The sequence below is a fragment of the Topomyia yanbarensis genome, chromosome 3 (assembly GCF_030247195.1).
Source record: "Topomyia yanbarensis strain Yona2022 chromosome 3, ASM3024719v1, whole genome shotgun sequence".
NCBI classification, from domain to species: Eukaryota; Metazoa; Arthropoda; class Insecta; order Diptera; family Culicidae; genus Topomyia; species Topomyia yanbarensis.
The window spans coordinates 144,335,700-144,349,728 of record NC_080672.1 but is presented as its reverse complement, the minus strand read 5'-3'; the positions used below and the strand labels follow the sequence as shown (position 1 = coordinate 144,349,728).

At 38.8% G+C, this 14,029-nt stretch overlaps 1 protein-coding gene across 1 annotated transcript in view; it reads right to left on the bottom strand.

The window, feature by feature from the left end:
• The window catches only part of LOC131693630 (NAD kinase-like), a 140,770-nt gene extending 128,254 nt beyond the window's left edge, over positions 1–12,516 (bottom strand). Inside the window, exon 1 of the mRNA XM_058981599.1 lies at positions 11,893–12,516. Coding sequence (XP_058837582.1) covers positions 11,893–12,035 — 143 coding nt within the window. The 5' untranslated portion in view covers positions 12,036–12,516. The remainder of the gene's footprint in view (positions 1–11,892) is intronic.
• Positions 12,517–14,029: the final 1,513 nt, after the last annotated feature.

The following is a 14,029-nucleotide window of genomic DNA, read 5'->3' as shown; positions in this document are numbered from 1 at the left end:
GGTGGCCAGGGGCTTGTGGCTCGAGACGGGAAGAGTACTTCGATAATCGTTGCCAACCGGTCCGGAGACCGTTCTGGGGGTGAGGAGCCCCCTTTGGTCTTGGCCATCACAATCCGGTAGGCGTCACCCCACGGATTCGCGTTGGCACTCTCACACAGGTTGTCGAAACACGCTCTCTTGCTGCTTTTAATAGCCTTGTTAAGGGCTAATTTCGCAGCTCGAAACACTTCACGGCGGTTCTCTCTTGCATCCTCGGTGCGAGCTCTTTGCATCCTACGTCTAGCTCTGAGACAGGCTGACCGTAGAGCTGCAATCTCGGCACTCCACCAGTATACCGGGCATCTACCGTTTCTTGGCAGTGTTTTTCTCGGCATAGTGGCGTCGCACGCGCGTGATAGAACAGCTACCAGCGCATCCCCGCTTAGACTGTCGGTGTTGGCCTCCAGTCCCAGGGCCGCGGTGAAAGCTTCGCTGTCGAAGTGATTGGACTTCCACCCGCGTACCTGACAGGGATCTCCCGCCCTCGGATGCTGCACACCATAGTTGATCTTAAAGCGGATTGCTAGATGATCGCTATGAGTGTAGCCTTCGTCTACCCTCCATTCCATGCCTGGAGCCAGACTCGGGCTGGCAAAGGTCAAATCAATCCACGCCTCCACTTTGTTTCATCATTAGCTAGCACAGTATCGAGTTTCGCAAACGCTTCCATTAGCGCTTGACCCCTGCTATTTGTACAGCGGCTGCCCCACTCCACTGCCCAAGCGTTGAAGTCTCCCGCTATTACTACCGGTTTCCGGCCCACGAGGTCCGACGAGAGCCTGTCGATCATCTGGTAGAACTGTTCTATTGGCCACCTTGGTGGGGCGTAGCAGCTGCAATAGAACACACCATTGATCTTGGCAATCGCCACACCCTCGGCGGAGGGGTGTATTACCTCTTGAACCGGGAACCTTCCCGTTGTACAGATTGCCACCATTCCAGACCCGTCCGACACCCAATTGCCGTTGCCGGCAGGGATGCTGTACGGGTCTGATAAGAGGGCGACATCTGTCCTCGACTCCGAGACCGACTGCCACAGCAGCTGCTGGGCTGCTGCACAATGGTTAAGATTTAGCTGTGTGACTCTCACGGCTTCTTCTTATTTAACTCGCCGAAGGGACACGAAGGTCCGCCCATAGCATGTTTATGGGCTTGCTTCTTAGCGGTGCAGATAAGGCACTTATATGCCTTAGTGCACCCCCGCTCTTTATGCCCCTCCTCGCCGCATCGACGACATAGCTTGCTCCTGTCTAGGCCTTTGCATTCGCAAATGTCTGTGTGTGTGTGCATGTATGTGTGTATGTATGTATGTGTGTGTGTATGTGTGTGTGTATGTGACCAAAAATGTCACTCATTTTTCTCAGAGATGGCTGAACCGATTTTGACAAACTTAGTCTCAAATGAAAGGTGCAACGTTCCCATAGGCTGCTATTGAATTTCTAATGGATCCGACTTCCGGTTCCGGAATTACAGGGTGATAAGTACGAACACGCAGAAAATGTCGATTTTAATAAATTCTGCAATGAATGTATAAAGGTGAAAAATTTTCCAAAATATGACCACAACTGCTTCGATTTGTAGTATTAGGTCACTAACATCCATTCAAAGTCTATTTGGCCACATTGGCCACCATCCTCGGTTCCGGAAGCCCCGGCGGAAGTATCTAAATTCAGAATAACAGTCACATCGGTTTCTCGGAGATGGCTAGACCGATTCGACTAAACTTGGCCTCAAATGAAAGGTATTGCGTCCCCGTAAATGGCTATTTAATTTCATCCCGATCCGACTTCCGGTTCCGGAGTTACAGGTTGTGGCGTGCGATCACATAGCAAATTGTGATTCAAACCGATACACCGATGAAAGCAAAAAAGGTAAAAATTTCGCTAAAATGTCTCTCAAACAACTTAAATTTGCTGTTCTAGGTCACCGACGGCCAACCAAACTTTCGTTGACTACATTGACCACCATAGACGGTTCCGGAAGTGCCCGGGAAAAGCGGCCATCTTTCAAAATTTACGAACTCACATCAGTTTCCCTGAAATGGTTGGGCCGATTTTCACAAACTTAGTTCCAAATGATAGCTATAATATCCCCACAGATGTCTATAAAATTTCGTACGGATCGCTTATATGGGTCCAGAAATATAGACTAAATCGTCCGGTCACATATGAAATTCCCATATAAGCCAGAACTCAAATTTTTTTTTCAAATGGGGGACCCCATGAAATTTCAGAAATCGAATTCGTATTTTTGATGCCAAACATCTTTAAAATGCATGAAACGTCGAGATTTTATGTTATCTCGAAAAACATTTTTTTTGTAAAAATCGACTTTTTGGGACTTTGCCGATTTCGCACCTTTTTTCAGTTCAATATTACCGTGGCTGTTTTTTTTTCAAAATTTTAGAACTCGAACTCTTTTAATGAATATAAACAACGCACACATTCTCGTGATTCATGATTGAGAAAGGCACAATTGCACCGCTAGGTGGATTAAAATAGGTTTTTTACAATAAATTTTAAAAAAAACAACTAAATTGATTTTATTGTCTCGGCCAGGCGCAGATCCTTTTTCTAGGGGGCGAAATATTGCCAGCGTTGTTCACTGCAAGTTGAGGTTCGATTCGTTTGTCTTCTTTCGCGTCATCGTTCACGTCCATGTCCTCATCCGTACTACTTTCCTGCTGCTCGCGGTCGGATGTTCTAGTTTGTGTCTTACTCTTATGGGTCGTTATTCTATGTTCGTATTTTTCGGCATTCGTTTCGTTGTTGTTGTTGCTGGTTGTTGGCGCTTGATCCGGAGATGTTGGTTTTGTAGCTGTTAGGTTGTGTAACGCTGTCAGGCGTAGCCAAATCATGGACACGAACTTCTCCAGCGTCGTTTTCGATGTATACGGGAATGCTATATTTAACATTGCCGCATTCAGCGGTGTGCTGCATGTTATTTCGCGAGACGAATGACTCAGCTTAGTTAATGTTCTTGAATGAAATCAGCATGCAATGTTTGATTTGATGCATTTGTAGGGTTTTCACTTCAGCCAGATTGAGTTTCATCTGCACTTTTAATAACTGTTCCACTTCCCGAACGGCTGGTCTTACGGGGCAATTAAAAAAATCAGCAGCAACACAGTTCGACCGCAGCTGGGTTGCTTTTTGCTGGGCACCGACACTCATCACTAAATCGCACAGTATGTAGAGGCAGAGGTGGGTAAGAAAACCAACCGGTACGTACATTCACCGGTACGGTTCCCAAAATCTCAACACGTGTAAACGAGTGATGCACATCGTATTCGGTTTGGATTTCGTTCACATGGCAAACGAAAGAAAACCCCCAACCGAGTCTCAGTTTCCAAAACCAAACCGAGCCACTCAGCATCGTTTACATGTGTGTACGAATTTCAACTTGTGTTCATGTATTCTCAGCAGCGGTTTCGGTTTGGCTTTAGAAAACCAAGCCTGGTTTTTTCTGTACACGGTGCTTCGGTTGAAAGAAGAAGCAGTAAATTCGTCTGCAGTTCAATTAGCTGGTGAGAGTCAATGGGGCAATATCGAAATGGCTGGTCCTGAGCAGTTGTTAAAAGTGCAACAATTGATGTTTGTTTCAATGCTGATCCATGAAAAGTAGATATGTTTGATTTGGCAAAGCATACAAATTGATGTTAATGTCAAAATGCTTAAATTTAAATTAAAGAAAACAATGAAATCAGCGATGTCAATAAAATAAAATAAAAACAACAAAATCAATTAAATTAATGAAATCAATAAAATTAATGAAATCAATTAAACATGACTTGAATCACTTTATACTTCACATTAACATTCAATGCATTCAAAGTGACCTGTACTTATATCGCCAATAGTCGTATCAATGAGATCTAATTCACGTCGGGTTACGCTGATTAGGCGATTCTCGAATAATCTCGAGCACACACTCGCATTTTGTATACATATATCCTTATTATTACTGATACAGCGTATCGTATTGATACATCTATCCTTGCACAGAGGCAATTGCGTGGATGTGTGTGATATTCACATAGCAACTCAGACACAAGTGGGGGGAAACTCACGATTAGGTCCTTATTTATTGAGTGCTGGTAAAACGCATTTCTGTTATTTTTGCTGTTACTGTACATCGTTTTGAAACATTTTGGAGGTCCTCTAGAAGGTTTGGTCGCGAACTTTCGAGTTTAGAGAAAACTACCACTCAATTATTCAATCACTAAAAAACTTAATTCATTGAGAACAGCAACCAACTAACGAATAGTAAAAACACTTTCATTTAATAGACCTCCGTTAAAAACTAAGTTTCTATAAGGAATAAATATTTCCGGCGATACCAGTCGATGTTTGTATGTAAATCTACTGCAGAACAATTAATTTTTTTAAAAATGTTGCGCAACAATTTGAATAAAAAAAATTTGTTCACATTGTCACCACTCACGAAATTGTCTGTCTCTTTACTCATTATTGAATGCCAGTAGTATTGAATATATCTCGCAATTTCAGATTTTAAATTACGGCAGGCATCAATTTGCGATCTTTTGACATATTTCTTATATTAAAAATGTCCATGTCACTTGATTCTAGATGACATACTGTCATCTTAAATTTTGATCTGCTATCATAGGTATAAAAAAACGAAGGCTATTAAATTTCCTTTTACTTTCGATTTTTGGGCAGTTTCCCATACCAAACATACCCATTTTGCAAACTTCCTGATGATAAATCATTATGAAAATGTCGCAATATTGAGTTAAGGAACGCCATTTATGACCACGAACATAATTCATGTGAACAGAAATATGTCTGAAGACATTTTTTTCAATTACCGGAAAAATACCTTATATTATACCCAAAAGAAATTTGTTTAGAATTCCTAATAAAAATACTAGCAGCACTAGCATAGCCGATAAACATCAACCCGAATACACAATCGCAACAAAACCGAAGTTTGGTTTCGTTATTCTCGTGTTTCCTTCCCATACTCGAGCACCGGTAAACGAAAATCAAAACCAAACCACGGTGCTGTGTAAACGAAACTCGGTTTTGTTTTCGTGTCTCGTTGAAACACAACCAGCACTAAGACCGCACACAATGTAAAGGAAACATAAACACTTGTGGAGATTTGATTTACCGTACCGGTACTCAACCGTTATTTTCCCACCTCTGTGTAGAGGCTATTGTTATATGAACTGCTTGTGCGATAGGCACCGATTGATTTGTAGGTAGAATTGACTGTTTCACTTGCGCGGGACGATTTTTTGCTTCTGCTCAGGGCGAGATGTGAAGATAAAACTGACAAAAGCGTTTTGTCATAAGTAAACCCAAAATAGTGATCAACAATGGAATTCAAACGTAATAGTGTGATTGTTTTATAATTAGTGGGAAATTCATAAGCAGCGATTGTTCATGAGATCCAACGCCTTAATGCGAGTGATTTTATTGGTTACCACAACATAACACGTTATAATAATAATGGTAGCATCGCAAAACGCCATGTAGGTGGTCATTGGAAGACTGCAACGTCACGCAACATGGTTCTAAAAGTGAAGAATCGGTCTGAGTGAAATCCACTATGAAATGCCAATCACATGGCTAAAGAACTGAAAATATCCATCCGCAGCATCCAACGAAAAATGATCTCAAGATTAAGGCTTACAATTTCCAAAAGACGCCTGCAACAAAGTTAGACTTCGTTTGGCCGAAAACAATCAAATTCCGAACATCGTATCTTCTGGCGATTTTTTTTCAAATTGAGAGATTTGATAACTCTCAAAACGATAGGTTTTTACCAATCTTTCATACAAGAATTTGAGTCGTTGGTTGGCCACCAGGAGCCAGCACCTGTCATAAATAATAGTTTAGGATACCGCAATTGCAGATGAGCACTTTCCAATCGTATTAAGAGTTTACATACCTTTTTATTTTTCAAAAAATAGAATTATTTTATTACTTTCATTAGAAGTACTACTCCTTGAGAATATTGTCTCAAATTTTTATAGAGATCCGAAAAATAGATCGCAAGTTACTCGATTATGTCGAAATGTCGTTTTTTCCTAAAATGGTTTTTCAGTGATCACGATTGCCGAAAAACCACTAAACCGATTTTTTTTTCAATTGACCGTAATTAATTTTTCTCGTACCTTAACGATTCCTTTTTTATGCATAAATTTTTGTTTTGTGGCTGAGAATTTTTTAATGCAATTTTTAGAGCTAAAAACAGCGATTTTTTTAGAAAAAAACTAAGTACTACCGACATGGATACCAAATTACCTGTTTTCATAAACCCGTATCACTTGCAGTTATAAATAGTATCACCATTTTAATAAATGTAGAATGTTCTAGGGGAAGACAGTTATAGTTAATTAACGGTTAGGTAAAGTATTTTACTGTTATTACTGTTGGGATAAGTACACAGAGCATTTGTAACCAAAATCTAACATTATTTTCAAAACATGTGTCAGTTTATACATAGATTTACACTGTGAAAAATAATGATAAGAATCATGTCATTTTAAGGAATTATCTTAGCGTGAATGAATGAAAATGACACAACTGTAACATTTGATGCTTTAGAAAACATTTTGATAATAAAGTAATTACTTGTTTCAACTCATACTCATTGCTGTTTCAACTTACCTCGGTATGAGGAGAGTTGAAACACTGTTACAAAAATCAATATGTTGATGCTTTGTAATTGATTTTTACCAGTTATTCTGATGCAAATTGATAAAGCATAAACAGAAGTAAGAAATTTAAAAATAAGTAATCATCGAATTACAGTTTTTGTCGATTTATCTAACAAAAACATATTTCAACCCTCCTCGGTCTCCCCTACTTTATGTCTTTACGTAAATTCAAACCTTCTTGACTTTCGCTCAAAAAGGTACTCTTAATCGAGCTTGGCGTCGAAGTAAATAGGACATATTACCGGAAAACTGTTCTGGAGGCTGTTTTAAAGCCGTGGGCAGACAAATATTGTGGTCGCAGTTCATGGATATTTCAACAAGATTCGGGAAAGCGTGATAGTGAGTGATTGAAAACACCGACACTCCACCGCTTCAAGGCCATACTCACGGTAAAAGGTTGTCATATCGAGCAAAAATGAATCGATTCTGAATTTTTGATGATTTTCACAAATTTTGTACTTTGAAGTAAATAAAATGATTTTCCAAACCGAATTTATGGCCTTTTTAACTGGATACACCTTGAGTTCCGGACTTTGTATAAAATGATCATTACAAAATTTCAAAAGTGCACAATGTATGAGACACAAAGTCTCTTCGTTGTTTATTTTGCTTTGCACTGTACATATTTATATTTAGAATTTACCGCTCAATTCCGTGGATAATAATTATAATTTGTCATTCGATAACATGTCAAACAAATGCTAAGCTACGGTTTGAACATACTAACCTATTAATTCTAAAATTTTCACGAATTGGGCTAATGTCTGGTCCTATCCTAGAACCAGTACTATCATTCATGAAGACGTTGCACCGCTGGTAACAAATACTCACAAAGTCATGTGTGACATACAATAGGTGATATGAATAAAAATCAGAATCGAGCTTACTTTTATTAAGGGGTTATATATGTTGAGGTCGGCCAAAAAATCTAAATTTTTTATCCTTCTATCGTAAATTTCAGGCTTTTAAAAATGTTATCTAAAATTTTTATAGAGATCGGAGCAGTAAACGCACAGTTATAGCGTTTTTCATTTTGCTCCATTACGGAAGCGTGGCATATACTTGAAACTTTAAACGCGATTATTTCGAAATCATATTTTCCCAAAAACACCTTCGCGGTGACTACGATTACCGAAAAAGTTTTCAACCGATTTCAAAACTTTTTTTTTTGACTTGTTCGTAATTTAACTGCCATGTCCTTGAACGATTCCATTTTTTCGTTAAAATTTTTAATTTTTAATGTTATGAATTTTTTGATATTTTTTTTTTTCAGGTGAAAATAGTGTTTTTTTTTGAAAAATCGTCCCCGTTTCCAAAAAGAAGAATTTTTTTTTAATCAATCGTTCAAGGACACCACAGTTACATATACTATAATTATTTTTTTTTAGTTTGATGCTTTCAGTTGAGCTGTTGGACTAGAATCGTAGCCACGGCAAACCTCTTTGAAAAAAAAAACTTCCATTTTTTCCCGCATCTCAACATATATAACCCCTTAACACCTAACCTCCACGTTGAGTTATCGAGATAATTTATCGATATTTATTTTTTACATAGAATGTGTATGCAAAGTTTGAAAGAAATCGGTTAAGTAGTTTTTGAATGGCAGGTAACACCGCAAATCATGTTTTTCCAGAGACGTTCTACAAAAAGCTTCGTCACCGAGTCGCTTGTCGATATTTTTTCATAGAAAAATTACAGCATGTTATGCAAATGATACACTATAATGTACAAAAGTTTCGATCGATTAGTTTCACGCAAAGTTCTAAAAAACCTGTTTTAATCCACCTAGCGGTGCAATGTGCCTTTCTCAATCATGAACACGAGAGTTTTTTATTTGCTTATATTTTTTAAAAGCTTTTAAATGTATACATTATATTTTATTATACATGACTTGACAACTATATACAAGAAAAGAAATCATTATTCGAATTCTAAAATTTTGTGACAGAAAAAACAGCCACGGTAATATTGAATTGAACAAAGGTGCGAAATCGTCAAAGTCCCAAAAAGTCGACTTTAATGAAAATTTTTTTCGAGATAACATGAAATCTCGACGTTTCATGCATTTTAATGATGTTTGGCATCAAAAATACGAATTCGATTTCTGAAATTTCAAAAAAAAAATATTTTTGAAAAAAATCTTTAGTTCCGGCTTATATGGGAATTTCATATGTGACCGGACGGTTTAGTCTATATTTCCGGAACCATACAAGCGATCCGCACGAAATTTTATAGACATCTATGGGGATATTATAGCTATCATTTGAGTTCACTAAGTTTGTGAAAATCGGCCCAACCATTTCCGGGAAACTGATGTGAGTTCGTTAATTTTGAAAGATGGTTGCTTTTACCGGGCACTTCCGGAGCCGTCTATGGTGGTCAACGAAAGTTGTTGGCCGTCGGTGACCTAGAACAGCAAATTTAAGTTGTTTGAGAGACATTTTAGCGAAATTTTTATCTGTTTTGCTTTCATCGCAGTATCGGTTTGAATCGGAATTTGCTATGTGATCGCGCGTCACAACCCGTAACTCCAGAACCGGAAGTCGGATCGGGATGAAATTTAATAGGCTTTTACGGGGACGCAACATCTTTCATGGTGAATGGGTGAATCGGTCCAGCCATTTCCCAGAAACCGATGTAAATGTTATTCTGAATTTGGATAATTCCGCCGGGGCTTCCAGAACCGATGATGGTGGCCAAAGTGGCAAAAGAGACTTTGAATGGATGTTAGTGACCTAATACTACAAATCGAAGCAGTTGTGGGCATATTTTGGAAAAATTTTCACTTTTATACATTCATTGTAGAATTTATTAAAATCGACATTTTCTGCGTGATCGTACTCATCACCCTGTAATTCCGGAACCAGAAGTCGGATCCATTAGAAATTCAACAGCAGCCTATGGGAACGTTGTACCTTTCATTTGTGACTAAGTTTGTCAAAATCGGTTCAGCCATCTCTGAGAAAAATGAATGACATTTTTGGTCACATACACACACATACACACACATGCATACACACGCACAGACATTTGCCGAACTCGACGAACTGAATCGAATGGTATATGTCACTCGGCCCTTCGGGCCTCCGTTAAAAAGTCGGTTATCAGAGCAATTGCAATGCCTTTCTATTGAGAAAGGCAAAAACGTGTTTTTTAACGCTTAAACCTTTAACCCCCTTAATTGCTCTGTTTTTATCATCATAGCAAAACCAATTTATAACTCATAATAGCCACCTGATCACTTAATTTGAGATGCATAATTGGTGTAGGGTAACTCCCCATGGGATCCCTATAAAATAATTATTTAGTTATACCCTAATCGATCCGACGGATCCCGTTTATACATGATTTTTTGCAGCGTACGTAATGGTATATTCTAGCTTCTTTATAAATTTTAGGTTCAATTTGGCAAGAACCACTAAAACAATTTCTTAACGTGTATGGAACGTGTGTCAAGTGGTCATGGGCAAGACTAGCGAATAGATAAATTCGTTTTGAATATTGCTGAACAGGAAGAAATGGCAATAGAAATATACGTTTTCTAGTCAAATAAAAGCAAATGATCGTACTCATGTTTTGATCATCAAAAGTGCAAATTTCTTCAAAGATGAATTCGTCTACCGAAAAGGTTTTTATTTCTTCACGTTCAAGCATCACGTAATGTAAAAGAATTGTTTATCATTGTCGATTGGAAATTGATCGGATCGGAACATGATGCACATATATGGCGTAAATCAGATATTTATGGTACATACTGCGAAAACGAAAGTGTAGAAATTCTACTGGATGTCGAGGTGTACCCACTGACCCCTTGGCTCACGGCATGACGCAAAAACCCAGTTTCTGATATGAATAAGACATATAGAGATAGCAACGTGAAAGTGATACACTTAAATTCTTTCGAAGCGGATATTATTTTTGCTCTATTTCACGCTCACGTAAACATTTTCTGGGACGACCACCCACGCTAATCAGCAGTCTGAATATTCATCCTAGTACACCCATGACGCAGCCCTTAACATAATCTATCCCACGATTAGAATTAGCAGAATAAATTTGCAACATAAACAATCTCGGTCAGTCACAGTTAGACTAAACACGCATAGCCCTAAGATAGTCTTAGAATCAACAATATTTGATATCTTCTAAATAGCCCTAGGTCAATGTTGTATTTCAGTTTTGACATTAAACGTGAACAAACAAGGAGCGTTCAGCTCCCAAAAAAAAAAATTTTTTTTCATTTTCCTTCAATCATTAACTCGTGATATGTAACATGTAAAAGTGGTCAAGTTACAATATACAATATAGTGCTGCTGAAATATTTTGCCATGGTCTTTGATTACGGGCCGGAAATGCTTTTCTAAATTTAAGCAAGCATCACGCACTACACCGTTCGCCATTTCATCGCACAACTCAACTAAATGTGACAAAACATAAATGATTTACGTCGCCCAAGTTTCTAACAGGACATTCAAAGGAGCAAATGAAACACAGAGTTCCTGCTTGTACCACTGCTGAACAATTGATAATTTGCCATGACTGCTTAGGCACCTTAGGGTATCATTCAGCCACATTCTAAACTGCTCGTACGTCACGAAAGCTCGTATGCACGATCATTTTGTACCAAAATGACTTCAAAGTAAACAATTTGTGCAGCGAAAAAATATATGGTTAGTACCGTACATCTTGAGCTGTAATTTTTTAACAAAAATATGATTGAGCCAATGCTATGCTCGAACCTACTTTGATCGAACTAAGCGATTTAGCATACCGATATGAACAAGTGCTCAACAAGCTTACTTTTTTTTCAAACAATAAATAGCATACCTAATGTATACTTACTTGCTCTTTGATAATTGCTTGTTACTGAAAAAAGTGTGTTTGATTTTTTATGGAACTTAAATGCTTCTGGAATGAATTCGTAAACTGAACTTGAATTTCGGAAGTTCTGATTACCATTTAAAAGTTAAAATTTGAGCAGCGCTCTTATTTATACGACTGATACTGACCGGGGCTCGAACTAGTTAATAGCAGAGCATAGATCGAACATGCACGGTGCTAAAATCGGATCTAAACAGTACTACAAAATATAAGAAATGGAACAATTGAAAACTCTTAACCCCACATTTCCCTAGCCTACCACCTTACTAAATCACACCTACCTGAACTGTTTCGATCGTTCCTGCAAATTGGTCACCAAAGTCTTCCGCAGTGGTGCCGGTGATGCTCCCGGCGATTCAACTGAACCCTGCTGTTGTTGCTGGGCCACGAGCACTCGAGCCATGATCAGATCTTCCTCCCTCATGATGATTTCCTGCTTCAAAATCCGCTAAACCGCACCAGCTCACAGGTGTTCCTTTCCGCTGAGAATTACACTAGGTCAAGGAGAATCAAAATCCCAAAGCACACGCGCAATCTCCCACATAAACGATGCGAAAATTTTCTAAAATATGACACAGCAACTTGAGTTTATTTTTAGAATTATCTTTGTAAACATATGCACAAAAGCATTGCAGAAACACGTCACACAAGAACGCTTATTTTATCTACGATCATTCTAATTCGCTTGAGCTGGTCACGATCTTATCACTGCGTCAGAGAAGCAAACCGAACCCATTCAACGATTACCACTTCGCCCAACCGCATGCAATTAACCGGAGACCGTTTAGCGAGTCGAAGGACAACCAAACTTGAACAGAAGCCTACCTAGCCTGTGCGTAAGTAGCTAAAAAGCGTCGTCCGGCTTCAAAACTCGTTTCTGTTTTCGGCGCTTGTCCGCTAGGCGATAACGAAAAAAGTAGATTTAACCTTCCACCGATTTTTAAGCCCTATCATCGATCACGGCAGACGGAAACAGACTGATGCTTGGGGTGCAGAATTTTTAACTTTTCAGCGCAATGTTTACTCTCGTTCTGTGTTTTTGTGCTCTACGATCTACTCATTGCTGCTGCGTTTTTTTTTCGGCTCGTTTAGTACCGGTTGTTAGTGCTAACTCCTCTCGTTAAATATCGGTCTTGAATGTATACGCAACCGGCACTGTGGTGCTTGTACAGCAGAGGGGTTGTCTACTATGTGATCTCAACCTCTTTGGTCCCGTGAATATGTGTTTATGATAGTTGGCGTCAAAAATACGACCTATACTAGACCAATAAAATCGATTTCGATCACTTCTGCTGATTTCGTTTTTTGGATTTAAGTCTATTATCCAGAAATGTAATAGAATATAGGCTTGAGAACACCGCTTTTACCGACACCGAAAAGCTCTATCAATTTCATATACCCACATACTTTATGATGTGATCAATTTTTTTCGCTCTGCTGTGCAAACATACAAATTTCGAAATTATCAATAGATTCTACAATTTAAATCAAGAAAAGTCACCAGATTGAATATTTTTTAAAAGCCTTCCATCAATGCCCTACTGCATACTGCACGTACGCGGGTACGTTAAAAAAGAAATTAGAAAGGAAAGCAAATAAATGCTGGTTTTTAAAACGAGGTACAATTGATACTCAGGCGGTTTCATAAACTTAGTAGGATTGTTCAAATGGTCACCGTGTCATAAAGTCCGAAGGGTGGTGCATCACAAAGTCCGGGACATCCGAAAACAATAATACGTCAAAAGATCAAAAATCATTCTTGTGTCACAACGTCCGAAAGTGGAGCTGCGTCATAATATCCGGGATCTTATAACGCACATTAATATTGGGATATAATGACACAAAGGCATTGCGTCATAATGTCCGGGATGATATGACCCACTCATAGTTTCGGATATGCATCATAACGTCTCAAAAGGTCTCAAAAGTGGGTACATAACGTCTGGGGAATTGTGACGCACAAGAGTTGCCTCATAAAATCCGAAAATAAGTTGCGCCACTCTTTTACCTACTGGATCATGAGATATATCTAGATTGAATATAGTCTGACCGTATCTTCAGTTTTCGTAGCTCATGCACCCCACCAACGTTCAATTTCTCCATTAATTCCAAGGACCGACAAATTTGAATCCATTGCATGAATTCGGTTAGTTTCGATACACCGAATTAGTTAAATTGGCAAGATCCTAAAATGTATCTGCTCACCGATCGACATGGTGCGGGAAATTATGAAATGATTTTGAACAATTCCTGCCTTGGACACTTCGACGCTCGGCGAGATGGCGCATTTTTCATAATTTAAATCGACCGTTTTTTCTGTGGGCAATGAAAATTCATCTGGTTTTTAGGTCTGTTTGTCTGTGGTAATTATATGTATTACTTTTCATCCAATTCTCTCAGGACATACTATATTGATTA